General features: G+C 54.6%; 4 protein-coding genes across 4 annotated transcripts; 1 reads left to right on the top strand and 3 right to left on the bottom strand.

Annotated features, from left to right (window-relative positions):
- Positions 1-2,737: 2,737 nt before the first annotated feature.
- Positions 2,738-5,724, bottom strand: BESB_047260 (uncharacterized protein; the record flags this gene model as incomplete). Its single annotated transcript, XM_029363177.1, has 2 exons — positions 2,738-3,744; positions 4,065-5,724. 2 exons carry the CDS (start codon positions 5,722-5,724, stop codon positions 2,738-2,740), a joined length of 2,667 nt encoding a protein of 888 aa, XP_029220543.1.
- Positions 5,725-8,595: 2,871 nt separating this feature from the next.
- On the bottom strand, positions 8,596-9,958 carry BESB_047250 (rhomboid protease ROM3; the record flags this gene model as incomplete). The annotated part of the gene is made up of 8 exons (XM_029363176.1): positions 8,596-8,732; positions 8,906-9,037; positions 9,093-9,120; positions 9,178-9,224; positions 9,285-9,351; positions 9,411-9,495; positions 9,742-9,790; positions 9,913-9,958. 8 exons carry the CDS (start codon positions 9,956-9,958, stop codon positions 8,596-8,598), a joined length of 591 nt encoding a protein of 196 aa, XP_029220542.1.
- Positions 9,959-10,662: 704 nt separating this feature from the next.
- Positions 10,663-11,945, top strand: BESB_047240 (uncharacterized protein; the record flags this gene model as incomplete). The annotated part of the gene is made up of 4 exons (XM_029363175.1): positions 10,663-10,968; positions 11,384-11,469; positions 11,672-11,729; positions 11,826-11,945. The coding sequence occupies 4 exons, from the start codon at positions 10,663-10,665 to the stop codon at positions 11,943-11,945; spliced, it is 570 nt and encodes a 189-aa protein (XP_029220541.1).
- Positions 11,946-12,413: 468 nt separating this feature from the next.
- On the bottom strand, positions 12,414-14,247 carry BESB_047230 (NifU family domain-containing protein; the record flags this gene model as incomplete). The annotated part of the gene is made up of 5 exons (XM_029363174.1): positions 12,414-12,479; positions 12,642-12,963; positions 13,225-13,334; positions 13,744-13,778; positions 13,941-14,247. The coding sequence occupies 5 exons, from the start codon at positions 14,245-14,247 to the stop codon at positions 12,414-12,416; spliced, it is 840 nt and encodes a 279-aa protein (XP_029220540.1).
- Positions 14,248-16,752: the final 2,505 nt, after the last annotated feature.

The raw sequence follows: 16,752 nt of genomic DNA, 5'->3' as shown, positions 1-16,752 counted from the left end.
TTGGAGACGCCTTGACGTGCGTTGGGTACTGCGGCAGTAGACTTTAATAAGGTGGAGGCTCTGCGATACGAGAAAACAAACGAACAAGAGTGTAACGCGGAAGAAAAGACGCTATTCGCTTTGGTTCGGTGGAGGGTCTGGCCCCCTCCTCCCTGGGGAACAACGAAGTGGACGGGTGTGAAAGACAGACAACATTTCTTAGAGCAAACTTGCATTCCAGCAGCAAGAGCCTCGGAAAACGGACAGGTGAAAAGACACAGCACACAGCAGCGTATGTAGCAAAGCGAGTTCATAACGCGAAAACAGCGTTTGCGCGCAGAACCGAGCACGGGAAAGCAAAGGCTACTGGAGGGAGAGGGTGGAAAAGGTGGTAGTCGTGGGTCGCGTGGCGGGCCGATTGTCATCGAGCAAGTAGCAGTCCTGCTAGGAGGGCAACAAGAGTCCGCTTGCTTCGTTGGCTGCCTTTCTTTCGCTTTGGAGATGCTGAAATAGCTGACTCAACGCGAGAAGGCGTTCAAGCACAGGACCAACGACCACAAAGTGTGTCTCGCACGCACAGACGCAGATGCTCAAGCAGATACGGTTCCGCACACTGGTCATACGCTGTGCTGGGAGCTCACGTCTGCGCGTTCGTGCTAGAGAACGGGGGGAGAGCGGGCGGATTCTCTGCTGTGCAGGACATCGAGGGGGGTTGTCTGCCACATCAGTGGACACTAGGCGTCGAACATTTTTCCAGAGAGACGAAACTGACTGCGCAGACTTGAGTGCCGCCTGCAAGACAGCGTTCGCTAACCAGCAAAGGTGGCAGTAGAGGTGAGGCAGCGAGTTTTGCCGCCGCTGCCACAGCAGGCCGCCAAGGGCCGCGACGGCCCTCCTGTGGCTAGGTTGGGGTGGCGAGCCGTTACATCTAAGCCATCGGTTCACCTCGAAGCCTCATTCAAAATTCCGTGGCAACTGTATGAGCTGCATTGTGTCGGCTGCTTCCTCAAAAGTCTCTCAGGTTCCAGATCCACGCGCTGAGATCACGCGCTGCCCCTACGCCAATACTTCCGGCAACCGGGCCTGCTAAACTGCAGGCTCCACAGCACCATGTGGCGGCATCCAGTGACTCACGCCTTGTAGGGAAGCCACAAGTCTCTGAGCTAAGTCGTCACACCCAATTGCCCGTGCCCTCCCGATACTTTTTGGTTTCGAGCGCCGAGCCGGCTTCAAAGGTCCGGCGTCAGCCAAATGCAGAAGAGGTACATCGCGTGGAGCAACCACATGACCTGGTACCCTTTCAGAACGTCCGGGATACACCTTCGTTCTTCATAGCACAGCAGAGTAACGTGGCTAGGTGTTCTGTGCTGAGGTGCTCCTCTGTGATAGCAGCAGACTAGCGACAGCAGCCGCCCTGCAGCATCTCAGAATGCGACACGTGACGGGAGAGTATACCACCTGCTGACGTGTGCCGAGCGGAAGGCTAGCCTCATCACGTGCCGACGTTCCCCGTGGCGCCGCTTCCAATAATTCCGCGTCTTCGGGAAGTGCCTTACTGTCTACGAGAAGCTGAATATTAGAGACTTCTTTTGTATATTATAGACTGATGCCGCTGTCACCTTAGCCCTGGTCGGAATGCACAACCACGGCTTGTTTTCCCAGAATTCTGAATATTTCACGATGGGTTTGACGGTCCCATGCCAACAAAACACTGGTAAGGGGTTGTTGACGGACTATCTTCGGCGACGCGTATGCTTCATCACAAGGCTGCCTCGGTGGCATATCAGTTTACTGCTTCGCAGATTTCCTCCCAGACTATGCATCCGCCGGCCGATCATCCCTTCTTCACTAACTCGTTCTCCCTGGTATGCCCCAAAAAGCGACAATAATGGAAAAAAAGAGTCGACCTTTGGCCCTCTCATAAGTGAACATCGGCTACAGGCCACGGCTCCCTCAGAAACCCTGCTGCAGCGACGAAGAGCATGCACCGCCAATGGGTGCGTGGTCCCACGTGGGCGACTGTTTCCTCATCTGTATAACAACTCCCATATATGGCAGCTACGCATAACTACTCCCCCGGAAAAACCGAACTGACACGCCAAAACTCATGGCGGGATACACTCCGATGCACGGACAATCATGAACGACGTCTTGTCTAACGAGACCTTCCCTTTAACCTCATCCCCCCCCCCCCTCGTCCCCCCAGCGGTATGACTCAGTAGAGCAGGCTTAATCGGCTGCAAGCTGCCGTAAATCATCAGTCTGCATCTGCGCTGGAACACAAAATAGAGCCTAAACCCTTTATGTAAAGCAGAGAGCCACTGGTTTCTTGTCCCCTCTCCGTTTATCCGTCTTCTTATCCACCCGTAATAAGTACCGATCGGCAAAAGAAACACCACAGCACACGCGTTTACCACTCACTAGCCTAACGCTGCAAGCCGCCTTCCATCTGTACAGCTCCGGCGCTGCAGGGAAATACGCCAACTCCCATGCTGGTCAGCCGCTTGTGCGTCACGCCTCTCGATGCAGCCTTCTACCTACGCTCACGCATCAGCGAGAAACTAAGTCCTCTGCTCCACCGACTGCTCTGAAAGCACTGCAACCATGTAACAACTCGCTGTAGGGGCCTACCGGCTGGCGGTTTCATTCATGTGCTCTTAGCAAAACCTCCCCGCGTGTTTCACTCTACCGCCGGCTGACCGCCTGTTCTTCGATGATACTCCGTTGTCCTCCGGTTCTTTCACGCGGTTTTTGTCGATTAGTGCGGCAACTGCTGGCCGTCGGGATCGCTCCCCGCGCCAATAGTCTCACTAAAACTGGTGTCGACTTCTTCGCTCTCCGATGGGGACCTCGAAGGCAAGCCTCTCCTGATTCGGCAGCGTGTCTCCGAGCGGAGGGCTTCACTTTCTAATCCTCCATTCCTTCCAGGGTGCCATGCAGATCTCCGGACGTCATCCAGAGTGTCGCATGCAAGGGACAGCCTCTCGCTCTTGTGAGAACTATGGTATTCTTCAAGTCCTCTCGAGCTAGATCTTGATACGTGCCGCGGAAGCCAAAGCTCAATAGCAGGCTCAGCTCCCGATGAGGAAACGTCCGCATCAATGATAGTTCCTGGCTTGTTCATGGTAGCAGCACCGCCCTGAAGCCCGCCGCCTGCCTCATCAGCGGTCATACTCTGGCTGGTCATGCTTACCTGACTTGGAAGGCTATCAGTTCGGACCGAAGAACCTCCTCCGTCTGACGCCGTTGGAAAGGAGCGTCGCAACTGTGCGGAAGTCTCCCCGCCTTGTTCTGCTTCGTGCTCGTAAGGCCTCCAACCTTTGCTTTTCGATGACCCAGAAAGTGCGCGCCTTAACCAGCCCTTGACCGTGCTAGTGCGCGGCACCGCTGCTGCACCCTTTGTCACTCTCTTCTCCAATTCACTAACGACGTGGGTCGGGTGGGCGTCTTGGCCTTCCTGTTCTTTCTGCGTTCCCTCGCGCCCAGAAGAAGCTTGGCCTCCCAGAGCTCCGGAGCTTCTTCTTTTGTGAACCCTGAAAGGATTCCAAGTCGATCGGCGCGGCCTGTCAGCACTACCGACTCTGCTGTACATGCTAGTTACACTCGATTTCCTGCGTGTATCCAGTGCGCTGGTACAAACTTCATTTGATGGTAGTGACGGTTCGAAATTGCGGATCTTTTGGGACAGTATCGATTTGTTGACGCCGGGCTCATCGCGTGCCCTAAGCTTCCGGAACCGAGAGAGTCGGCGAGGCGCCTTTCGCACTGAACAGTCCCGTGCAGAAATACTTGACGAGCGGCTCTCTAAGCGTGAGGCCGGTGTCAGCTGGGCCTCCATGCAAGCTGTTTCGTCTCCTTCATGAGAATCAACATCTGCTCCTTCCCTTCGAGCAATGGAAGCCGGTTCACTGGCGCCAGACGCCGGCACGGCCAACAGTGGCGGTTGATTACCCTTCTCCTCTGCGGTGGACCCACCGGTCCGGTTTCCCAAAACAGGCATTGTGTGACCATCGTCTGCCGATCGTTTTTGTGTCAAGACTCCCCTGAAGGACTCGGACGACGTCCGCCAGAGGAACTGGATCTACCATGCTTCCCGCACTCCGCGCACAGGGCGGTGTGAGTCCCTGTCGAAGAAGCAGCTGCTGTACCCAACGCCAGCTCGGTGCGTGGCCGCCCTGCGGTTATCAACAACCGACTATCACAGACAGAGTCTGCCGCCTCCATCAAATCACTCATTTGCAGATCCGAGTGGGACCATCTCCTGGTCCAGCCCCGCCACCGCCGAGGTTTTTGACTCAGCGAGTGAGCAGCCTCGTGGACCTCGGCGTGCGGCGGGAGCAACGGCGGGGCAGAATGTTGTCTGTGGCTTACTACAGATTGTGAACCAGTTCTCGCCTGAGGTCGATCATGCTGAAGGCTCCCAAAAACTGGGCTGTCTGCGACGCCGTTCGAAGATAGCGTCCTGAATTTCGCTGTGCGCTCCGTTCCTACGACATCATCCTTGCAAATTTTCTTCGAGCCTCCCTGCCGCTCGAACAGCCCTGCGGGCGTACGGGAACGCCGCCCTCCCCATCCGCGCCTGCCAGCACGTTCCGTTCTGAGTGACAGTGATCTGCCCCTACAGGCGCGCCTGTCACTGCGCGCGCGACAGCTCATCTCACCCACCCCTGTGTCCTCGCTCAACTCATCTATTGCCTCCAGAACTTGAGCGTTCTCCTTGACGCCGGCGATAGCATTGGCGCTGCGGCAGCAGCCAGCAGACCTTGGAGGCGTGCTTCGTGCCACCGAGGTGCTTCCTTGTGACGACGATTCGGTTGCCACGGGCGGAGCTGCGTTGGATTTGACAGGAGCGCGGTGACCCGAACGACCTCTGCGAATCCCCTTCCAAGCCAACTTCAAAAGGCCACCGCTCAGGCGTCTCTTAACGCCTTTCGACTTCTTGTCGGCGCCTAGGAGCTCCGATGTCGCCTGCCGTATGCAGCCACCTAGCTTTGCAGCAGCATCTGCTACGAATGCGCCAGCGCCTGCCAGAGCTGAAGAGCTCCCTTCGCTTGCTTCCTCATCAGTTAGCTGCTTCCGCAGTGCACGTTCCGCCGCCTCGGCTTCCCCTCCCGCGTGTGCCTCTTCTTCCATGCTCCGCATGCACGCCACCTGTAAGGCTTCTTCTAGCTCTTGCACCTGCAGCTTCTCAACTGGATCTACCAAAATCGCCCGCATTTGTCGAATATCTTCTAAAACACGGACAACGTCAGCTCGTCTGTGAAATGCAGTTTTCACGAGTGGCTTCTGCTCGGGATGGTAGTAAACACTGACAAGCGCTCGAGCCAGCTCGATAGTCTGGCACATGGCTCGGACGTTCGATAGCCGGGTCCCTTCCTCAGAGCCAGCAAAACTCCCAACCGGTATGGAGGGAACTCTTGCGCCTGTCGCTGCTGCGGCACCTGCCACCGCTGCAGACGGGTTGGTGAGTGCAAGAATCGCTGCGGCGGCCGGGGGGAGCGCACCACTAAGAGTCGACTCCTCCACAGGTTCTGGTGGAGGCGGCCGATGATCCCAGGACCAAACGTAGTCGGTCTGAGATGCTGCCGCATGCTGCGGCGAAAGCCCGCACCCTGGTTGGACGTCTGTGGTTGCGCCTGTGTGAGGGCCACTCACGACTGCAGGAACAGCTACTACAGAAGCCATAACGTGTAACGGCACATTGGTGCCGGGGTCCGAGACACCTCCTACCGTGGAAGCCGCCATCCGGACGCTGAAGGGCGAGAGAGAGTAAGGGGAAAAGGAGCCCGCAGCTGATACAGACGAGGGGGACCGACGTGTATGCGCACGATCCCCGTACCAAGGTTGGTGCAACCGGTCTCTTCGGGGTAAGCCACTCGGGGGTCTTCGGTAGTTACCGTCCCACTCGGTGTTGAACTGTTGGGCACCAGACCCTATGCGAGGTGGCGTTAATGGAAATTGGCGGACAAATGTACAAACGTCGACGGCTTCTCGCCAACAGAGCTCACGAATGTGGCCGCTTGAACCATTCGGGGGGGCAGCGCTGGAACAGCCGGCACGGCAGGTCCAGACCAACTATATAGAAAGGTGGATGCTCTCCTCTCCGGCGCTAAAAGAGCAGTTATATGAGGAATTTCACCACAGTGCGCGAATCGTTGGTCATATGCTCCGCCGTCGTTGAAAGTCGCCTCATGAAGAGCATAAGCTGACGCATTCAGCGATGGGAAACGGGTTGATCCATCACGAAAGGACGATTTGCTCGTATGCCCGCAGGATATAAACCGTAACTGTCGATCACAAGAGATATGCTTCCGTCCCTGGTCGCCAGAGTTAGTCCTCCTCAGGACAGTCCCTCGGCAAGCGAGTCCCACGTCTCGATCGCCTGGCCTCATGCCGGCATCAAACGAGACCCCGGTGGGCAGGGGCGCAGCCAGCAAAAGAGATCCTTTCCGATCCCAGGACAACACCCAGTCAAACAGCAGCAACGGGGGGCATGCCTCCCTGACGAATGATGAAAAATGCCTATCAGCCTCGCTTTTCTTCACTCCTGGTTGCATACGTGTTCGTGTGTGGTTTTTCCCGTCACCCAAATGGATGATTTCTTGGGCAGTAAACAGAGCCCGTACAGGTCTGCCACGGAGCGTTGACGAACCCGACATGTAAACACAACGAACGGCTTCGAGGCGGAGTGAGCGACAGCCATTCCCGAGGTGTGCTGTCCGAATGTTCTTGGTCGATTGAGGTGTATGCACGAGGATTCGCAAGGCCTCCCTCCTCTTACGCAACCTACAACACTTTCACACCGGCTTCAGCTTCCTTTTCAGAGTCTGTGCGTTCCTGCGCCGTTATTACTCGGAAGGCCGAGGAACTGGCGCGACGAATTAGAGTCGCGGGTTGAATGCACAGCCGCACTTTGAAATACGACATAAAAAAACTCGTAGGACGCATCCGCGAATGTCAGAAGCACATGCGTGTGCTTACGAAAAACGTGGAAGCAGCATCACCCACTCGAGACTACGTCCACCGCCATCCGCGGAACTGCCACATCTCCTGAGGAAAACGCAAGTCATTTGCGGTTCTCCTCTGGCAGCCGATGGCGTCCCTTCTCCGAAGTGCTACAGGAGACGAGCAGCACCCTTGCGATCAGAAACCAAGCCATGCAACTCGCTAGGGAGAGGTGACCGTAACCACCGGGGAGATTCGAATGAGCGTGTGGAGAGCCCAGTCGTGTCACGCATCGGCGAGGCTTCCAAAGAGAGAAGTCCTTGCGTCTCGGGACATCGCAGCCACCCTAATATGCGGACTGTGAAGCACCATCTACCCTCATCGTGATACACCGTAATCTGCGGAAAAAAAGGCAGCGCTGACCACCATGGCAGACATCGCTGCGATACTGAGTGTAATTTTGTACATGCAGTCGATCAAGCGGCCACAGGATAGAGGTCCGCGTCGAGCTGTGGCTGGAGTGGGTGGTGGCCAGCTGGCTTCAGGCCCCGTGAGCGGCGAGTCAGTTGTTCGCTGTCGCTGGATTCGGGTGCGAGTTGACGGACGACGCACTGGCCGGCAACGCAAGCCATTCAAAAGGCTACTGCAGGCTGGCTGCACAGTCTCGAGAGTAGTGCTGCCCGGACTGCGAAATGTGGATATGCGGCGGTGTAAGTGACAGAAGGTAGTAACCTTCTCCCCTCAAGCCAATGGTGCACCGGTGTCTGCCTGTGCTACGCCATTCAGCAGCCGAGACACCCAGTCTGGAAGGCTGTCCCTTCGGTGTTCTCTTTGGCTCCGCAGGTTATTTTTTGCTTGTGAGCCGCTGCCGCCAGTAGGGAGCGACGGCAACGCCGAAGTGCTAGGCCCCCGAAGTTGGCGGCCGCCGGTAACAAACGAGTAAATGGACAGCAGGCCTGTCACAGTTGCTGGGTCATGAGACCGAATGCGTTCATGATCCCAGGTCGATCCACGATTGCATTTGTTGCCGAACACAAAGAGCGGGTGCTGGTGGATGGAAGCCAGCCGATGCATGCTTGTGACCCGGGCAAGGAAAAACGGGCAGCTTCTGCAGCTTGCCAATATCGCACTACCACCAGAAAACACAGGTACGCTATCAATCTTTAAGGCGAAGGCGCAAGTCACCGCATTGTTTCATTCGGTGAGGGTCGCGTGAGGAACCACGTCGAAGCAAGACCAGGGTCTGTTATATTGACGAATAGTCTGTGAACGCGCCTGCGGGAACATCGAAACTAACAGCAAAAATACTCGCCCTGTGTGGATATTGTCACCGCGTTGCGGGGGATGTTTTGAACAGGTTGCATGGCATCAGCACTGCAGCCGGATAGCGACTGCGCCCCTCCACCACGACGACAGAATCAAACTCATTATTCTCTGCAATATCGAGTATTGTGCAGAGCCCAACACACCCGGGACATTGCTCCCGGTTGCTACTCGCCGTACCAAGCAATACGCTGTTACAGTCTCAATAGCGCTGCCGGGGTCTACAGAATGCCCTCTTCTCTTTGAAGTCATCCCACAGGATGCCTCCATGATTACGAGTTATACGAGGAATCACGCATGCGCAGAAGCCTGCAACCTGGGAACTTGAAAGAGGGGAGAACGTAGCCACTAGACTGGGCTTACCACGCGATAAGGGGACTGCATGAGTAAGAAGAGGGGTGATACAAGTAGAATTGCTGCGCACGCTGCAGCAGAGCCATAGTAGAGAACCGGGAACCATCTGAGTAGGACCGTAGAACGATACGCTGCGAGATGCGACGCTTAACGAGCCCACTTAGGCAGGTCCTCTGCTTCTCTGTGGTAGTGACAGACCAAAGCCAGGCCAGCCAGGAAGCCTCCGAGATGTCCATACATGTCGACTGGTGCGAATCGCTCATTGCAAAGAATGTGTATGGTGAGAGCGTATTCTACCACTCACCCGTGTGACCGAAAGATACGAAGAATATCAGGATAGCGAAGATAACGATATCGACGGAGTATATTTGTTTCACGTCTTCGGAGAGCTTGCGCCAGATCACGCAGACTTCCGCCGCCATTCCGCCAATGATACCTGGTCATGTTGCATAGGCAAGCCAGCGCCCTACATAATTGAGGAGTAACATTACCAAACCCTGCCGTGCTGGCTCCGACCGACTGATACGAGGCGGCTGTGGTTTCAAGAGTTTCCGAGGCTTAGCGTGCGGGGCTTACCAATGCCCTTGGCTGCATCATCATGGAGAACAGGTTTCCAACCACAGCTGGGGTAGGTGTTTGATGCGTTTTTTTCTATTTTGCGTTCGCTTGCTCCCGACACTCACAGGAGAAGAAGTACAGTGCCAAGAACTTCTTCATTCCATAGCGTTCTTCCATGCGTAGACCAATATGCTAAGGGGGAGGTTAGTGCGGCACTGGTGGCTCTTGTCATATTCATGTGGTGCACCTACCAGAATAAATAACAGGTTGAACACCAAGTGCAACGCCGATGCGTGAAGAAACAGCGGCGTGACGGCTCGCCAGAGCTGCCAGTTGCTGATCACCGCGTTTCACAGCCACCAGAGCATCGGCAGAGGTGCCACGGCAGGCTAACCTAAATGCTGGAGCATACGCGGCACCGAGGAGGATGAGGGTCTGTTCGCTCGGCTAAACCCGGGGCACCATTTCCCACGGCCGTCTGAGGTCTCCATTGCGCTGGCCTCACCTGAAAGCCCCGCGAAAGCCCGCAAGACACGACGTACATCGCCAACTGGGCGACCGTAATCCGTACGATGGACCTACAACCACAGGGTTATGGTGAAATGCGTGACTTGTGCAACAGCAGGCTTGCCTATCGAAGGAAAACCCAGGAAAAGCTGTAGCCAGTGCATCCATTTACAGTGATTTATCGGATGACAATTACGCATTACTCGCCTGTCTCTTTCCAGAATCTGCAGGTCATGCCGCTCCTACCAAGGAGGCTTTGAGCCTCGAGATCGGATCCGCGAGGAGATGCCATTTGTGAAGCCTTGCTGCTGGCCTTCTCGACTCGTATGGAGCGACCGCACAGTCGAACAGGGTATTGACTGTCGGTTTGTCTGATCAGTTTAGAGCGGTGACGGTGGTGCGGATGCTGACACCGCTGCCGGCTTTGTTGCTCCAGGATATCATGTGGTCTTCCGCTGCCGAGAGCAGCGGTGTACAAACACCGGCAACCCCCAGAAACTAGTATGTCGAGGACCGCCTACCGTGGCACGCGCCATATGAGAGGCCGGCTCCCTCCTATAAGAGCAGGAAGAGACAACCAACCGAGCGGTTGCTCGGTAGCATAGTTTACAAGACTGACAAGGCGGTGGTCGCCGTGGTCATCCCCCCCGTCGTGTCTGAGCACAAACGGCTGAGCAGAGGCTGCATGCGCACGCACATCGGCATCGACGCGGCGGCAGCATGCAACAAAGAAAAAACACTGCCGAAGGATGGCGTACAAGTCTCATTTTTTCACTCATTTCTTCCTTTTCAATTCTTTCTTGCTGTCGCACATGGCCAATAACAGTTGAAGCAAGTGGCGCGAGTTTTATGCAAAACAGCTACTGCATGAGCTGGACACCATAGTCGATCGTTGTACCTTTGCGCAGCTAGGGCACTTTTTGTGACAAATCACCCCCGGAAGTTTGCCGTGCCCGCGTGTAACGGGGTTTTCATGTAACGTGATGTGGTGCAGCAATGTCTTTCCTTGTGATGGGCTTGTTTTCGCCAGGGCTGCGCGGAGCTAACCCAACGGGGGCACGGCCGAAGAAACCTTCCGGCGGTCGTACCATATTGTCTTGCCGAGGGACTCCTTCGAAGGCATATCATCTTCCATCGAATGTTGGTTTGCACCTAACCGGGTCTGTCGCGGGACTTCGTGGGGGGCCCATTGGAGAAGCTACCGCAGGATCCGTGCTGTGGGAGCGTACGCCAATGACTGCCATCCAGAAGCGCAGTTTGTACTGGCCGCCTCCGCGCAGCGACCGGTCGAAACGATTAACGGTATGAGGAAACCAGAGAAGCTCATTGAGCAAGTGACGCTAGGGTTTTCTTGTCCGTTGTGTGTGGTGATATGTACGCTATCGGTTGTACGGCGCTTCCTCCCGTGTCATATTCCACCGACAGCCAGGCAGCACATCATGCCATGCTGCCGTTTGGCCTCAGATAGATTACTGTGACGCATCCCATCATGCTGTGCATGACCTGTAGGCATTTGATTGTTTCTAACACGTATCCTTCCACGTCATTCGTCGCTATCCACCTTATTTTCATGTAACGAAGGCGTTCAGGGCCGGACTCCACGTCGAAGAAGCACGAGTCTGTCGTGCTCCTAGCCTCCAAGCCTATTCCGCGGAAGTAAAAATCTTTCAGTGAAACACAACGGTGGTCATACGTTCGGTGGTCGTTGCTGATGCAGCTCCCTTCGGGCAAAAAATGCTTCGTGTTCAATGCGAAGAGAGACCAAGATGGAGATCTCGAGCCGGTCGTATGCTTCGTGGATAGGTAAGTTGCTGAATTCATGCTACAAACTCTCACGCGCCGTGGGACTCGACAGCCGATTTTGATGCAGCAGGCTTTCTCTGGTGACAGCTCATTAATGGGCAACACTGTCTCCGTGTAGCAGACTTTAGACCTCCTGGCGAGGCTCTTATTCGCCCCGGTATCCACAGACTGGTTATCCTGTCTGTGCTGTGTGGCAATGCAGTCAAAACAACCTCCTGATGTGGTTTAACGAGGAAGAGTTCTTGGAATTCGAGAAGCTGGTAAGCTCGTCATACGTGCAGATCAAAGACGTATACCCCCGAAGATTTGTTCCTCATGAACGCATGGAACCCTGCTTCTTGATGTTATCCTTTCAGGTGCCCCGTCTCGAGAGCTACTACGAACTCTGGGAGGAAAAAGCTGCGAACACTCGGACAAAGGAAACAATTGCAGCAGAAGCAGCTAGTGATATTCCAAGCATTGGCCTGGACGGCTGACCCTGCTCATTGTTCTGCGGACCCAGTGGCGCAAAGGGAAAGCCTGAGGGTGGCCTGAGGCTTTGAGTTGCTGCATTGTTTACTTCTGTATCATTGCCTACACAGTCTCATCGCGCGCACCCGCCATCTCGGGATTATGTGTTCTGACACTGGGGGCGGGCCGGCGATTCAGTGTTTGTTTGGCGTGCGGCTGCACTGTTCGACTGAGAAGTAACTTGGTCAACGAGAGAAAAAGTGCCAGGCAGGTAGCCAGGAGGTGGCTGCCCCAAGTCTTTGTCGTGTGTGCAATGTTGCGGTTGGCGCCCAGTGACGTGTCTTCGAACAGGACGCTGTATGATAGTCGCGGGCGACCACTGAATGAATCCAGGTGGGTTTCACCCGGAGTCTTGTTGCACATATTTGACATACATGTTTGTCAAACCAGAAATTTATGGTCGATGACAAAGTATCTCCAGAAAACGAATTGTTTCACTCCTCTTCCTCCTCATCCTCGAGTGGATCACCGTTTTCATCGCACTGGCGCACGTCCTCCACCTGAACGCAGCGACACACCGGATTGACGAGCGAGAAATCTTTCTCCGCGCCGGAGTGTTAAGCTCTTCTCCGCGTCTGAATGTTGAGTTCTCGTGGAATAGCCGCGCGCATTCTTACGAAGCTTTCAGTATGTGCGGCGGTATGTCTCTCTCATATCCTCACCTCTGGAATATAGTACTGTAGCATTTGCTTCATTCCTCGTTTGACAGTGATCAGCGAACTTGGACATCCCTCGCAACTTCCCTTAAGATGCACCCAAACGATTCCAGTATCTTCATCAAAGCGCATCATCTCAAGATCTCCTCCATCAGCCTGAAGCATTGGTCGCGCTCGCATGTGCAACAGCTCTCTGATTGCTTCAGACAAGTCTTCCTGCTCTTCCGCTTTAGACTCCTTCCCGGATTCCTGTGAAACACCATTTGTGCCGGTGAATTCCTCGGACGGTAAAGTTGGTCGGAACGCGGGAACCCCCGATCTCAACTGGCTGCAGTCAAACGCAGGCGAGAAGCACATTCGCAGCTAGCGCATTGGAAAATTCAAGTGCCGACGGACGGGAACGCTCGAGAGTAGAATCCTTCGAAGCTCGGTAGTTGTCTCCTCTCTTCACAATACCGAAGACCTGGCTGTTTCCTAAGCGGCTCCGCAAGCTGCAAGCAATTGTGGCACCATTTTCGAAGGCGCTCGCATGCGGACTGCAGTTATTAGCTGGAAAGCCAGTGTTACACATGTGTTAAGGATGTCTTACTCCAAGATGCACTGCGTAACAAGCTCCTCCACGTCCTGCCACTCCACGTCCCTTGACTTCACGACCGTGATATAGTCTCGCGCGATTAACACAGAACTCAGTCCATCAACCTGTGAACAGCATAGACGCAGTAGGCACGTTCGAGCGGGCGTGGGTTCGCGGCCGCGCCACCTTTGTGTTCCATGGATTCGCCTCAGGTGACAGCTAATGCTAGCAGGTGACCGGTACCATGCTCACGACGTCATCCTCTCAAAATCACATGCAACATAATGCCGTGGATAGGCACACATTTTGAAAAGCGTCTCAGCTCGCAGTGGCGTGTGAAGACAGCTCATCTTTATGCCTTCCACGTAAGCTGTATTGAGACGACGGCATTCATTTCTGTGCTGCGTAGAAGGAGCTTGGTCCTGGTGAAGCCTCCTCTCTCTAGTCCGGCGCTTGTCCGTTTATGGAAAGCGCTGCATCACACGTGCCGAAAACTGCCGATGAGACGGAGTGTTTCCATTCATTCCATCTCACCTTGAAAAGGCGGTCAGCTAGTGGTGACTCTCCATCTGCGCAAAGGTAAAGGTAATCAGACAGCTAGACTTGTTACGGCTGTCATGTAGTTCTTCGCCACACCTGACCCGAGCGTTTCTGTGAATTCCCTCAAGTAGGCCACATCTCGGACAGGGGCACAGTGAAACGAAAATTGAAGTCTGGCTGACTTGACGTACGTGGTCGTAGCTGTTGCTGCGTGTAGCTTCGCGATGTACCGGGGGCGGCGTCGCCAAGTAAAGGACCGTTTTCAATCACGAACTTGCGAGCCTGTGGATTGGGCGTGAGCTCAATACGAACAGTGGCATGCCCATCCGGGCCCTGTGGTTCGCGGAGTGTAGTGTCGCTAGTTGGCGAAGCCCCAGAGACTTGAGACGAGGAGCGCGTGTCAGTGTGGTTTCTCCTTGCCTGAAGTCCGCGGAAACTCGTCAGAATGGACAGCTGGTCGGTGAAGCTTGCAGCCGGGTAGCTTCGCCGAAGAGACATTGGTTTGGAGGCCCCACTATCAGGATGCACAGAAAAGGGTTTGCGAAAAACATAGGCGTGAGTGGGTAAACCAAGACGGGGAGTCTTCCTCACCGTCCTACGCCACCCAAACGTTGAGAGACGGCCTACGAGAGCCATGAGTATCCGGGCATGTCTTCAACGGCGTTAGCAAAAACACCGCGTAAAGTTTTGAGGATGAAAGTTGTTTTTGGAGAAACCCGGTCAAAAATGAGCAATTATGCCCTGGCCTGTGGAATAACACAGAAAAAGACGTAGGCTTCTGGGTCGAACCATTCAAATACAAACCGCACACACACCCTACGGCAGGCAGACGGCCACTTTGACGGCAAAATTTACGATTCAGGCTGCTCCGACAACAAATCCTCAAACCATAGAGCCCAGTGCTCCTGCTGCTTAAAAAAAAGCCTTGCTGTTTTGTGCGCAGCATCAGCTGCCGTGGAATCGCGTCGCTGGAATGAATCGAAACAGCGTGATGCTCGCTAGATGCATATAGAAGAAAAGATGCACAATAAGCGAGACCATCTGCGCATGCATACCCAGCCCCAGTGTGCCGGCACTCTATCGAGATTCATTTTTAACTCTGTGCCATGGCCCTGGTTCCCCTGGACAGGCATCGCCGCTTCGAAACTTTTCTGGTAAGGCGGTGTTGAATACATTCGAGCGTGGCTGTGCCTTCTCTGGAGAAAGCCCTTCTGGCTGACAAAACTCACTGCAGTGTCGGGCTGCACAGTCTCGTGTGTCTCATGCTGATTGGATGGCATCAAAGTGGGCACACATACCGGTACCACCATCCATTTTCAATTTCGTCCTCCGTGCCTGAAAAGAGATGACATTAATGCATTTACACGCAGAATGCAGTACCTCTACAGCGTCCATGGAGGCGCTACGAATACAAACATAGTGAAACGCGCGGCCAAAACTGGCATGCGGGACGTTATAGAGCCTTACCTCTTCCCTGTCGTCGCGTGCCTGGGCTGCTTGACAGCCGTCGCGTGTGGAGCGAAAGACGGAGACGGCGACTTTATCACCCCTGCTGAATACGCCCGAGGATGCAGGGTTTCTGCGATTGGGGCCCCTCTGCCGTCAACCAACGCCAACCGACCTTGGGGAATGCTGCCCCCTGAAGGCCAGGGGGGTTACCTGGCTGCTGGTCACTCTTGTAAAAAACAGCGACTAGAAGAGTCTGCGTCTCTTGCGGCCGTCGAGATGCTTAGACCAGAGGCAGAACGGTTTTTTGCCACCGAGAACGGAAAATCGGCCAGCAAAGACACAGAATCAAGAACCACGGCTGCAAACACTAGAACTGGCTGTCTGCGCGAAGATGCTGCCAAACCACTGAATTCCACAGACCCGCAAACTACCGACGGTCGTGGCGGAAGAAGAGTAGGCTTGACGACGCACACACACAAATCTGAAGGCGTCGAATCGATGCGGAAGACGCACTAATTAGAGACCTCTTCCCGCTCCATGGCGTCTGACGTGCAACTATGCCGGCGTCCGTGCTCGCTAAATATTCCGAATGGAACACAGGGAGGAGGTAGAACAACGACTTCCGGTCACATGCCTCTGTCACCTCTTGAGAGACGCGAAATGTGGCACATAACGAATAACAGTGCGATGCACCTTCCGTCTGCTAATTTCTTACCACCACAAACACACGAGAACCGGCATAGCCACCGAGAGAGAGCAGAGTCATCACTATTCGATACCACTGCTGTAGATGGAAAGCAGACGGCTGCCAATCGAAAACATGGGATTTCTGTCCGTATTTGCTTCGTCAAGGTCGCGAACATATGACGCAGAAAATGGAGGAAACCTCCATGAACGCCAGATAGGAATGAGTGTTTTTAGGACACCTTCAATGTTTGGATCCGGCACGCCTACTCCACTTCAAGCACGTCAGGCGTCCCTTCACTTGCTTGGGCGCGAACCAGAAGACTATCCGTTTTCGGAGCCTGTATGCTACATTCGGCTGGCAAAAAAGGATCTGGCGACTCCATTACACGAGTCACTTGATCGTTTCTGCGTCGGTGGTCTCGATTCCTCCTAGCCTAACCAGAACTAATGAATACGGAAAGAGTTTGTTCTTTCTAAAATCACGTATTTCTTTCCTACGTCAACAAGGAGACGTCGCGCGTAGGCTGTATTCCTCTGTTGGGGCTTTCCTGTTCAGCCTCATCCCCTCTCCGATCAGGAGCTTTTAGAGCAGATTGTTGCAGACTTCTCTCTCCGGGCTGTTCGGTTTGACGATTCCGTAAGCTGAAAAAGCAAATGCCGCTGCCGAAGCTACGATCACAGAAACGGGGCCTCCTTCGGCAAGCACTGCAAGCCCGGGCAATTCTCGAGTGTGGGTGTCCCAAGGAGGCGACTGTGAAGACAGATTGATAAAAACATCGGCTCACGTGTCCTCTCGGCCAGTCAGTTTGCGTTGCCATTGACCCATCTCACTTGTAGCTAACGTATTTACCTCGCTCCATAGTCATA

The sequence above is a fragment of the Besnoitia besnoiti genome, chromosome III, assembly GCF_002563875.1.
Source record: "Besnoitia besnoiti strain Bb-Ger1 chromosome III, whole genome shotgun sequence".
NCBI lineage: Eukaryota > Apicomplexa > Conoidasida > Eucoccidiorida > Sarcocystidae > Besnoitia > Besnoitia besnoiti.
Note: the sequence above shows the minus strand (reverse complement) of the source record. Positions and strands in the feature narration are given on the sequence as shown.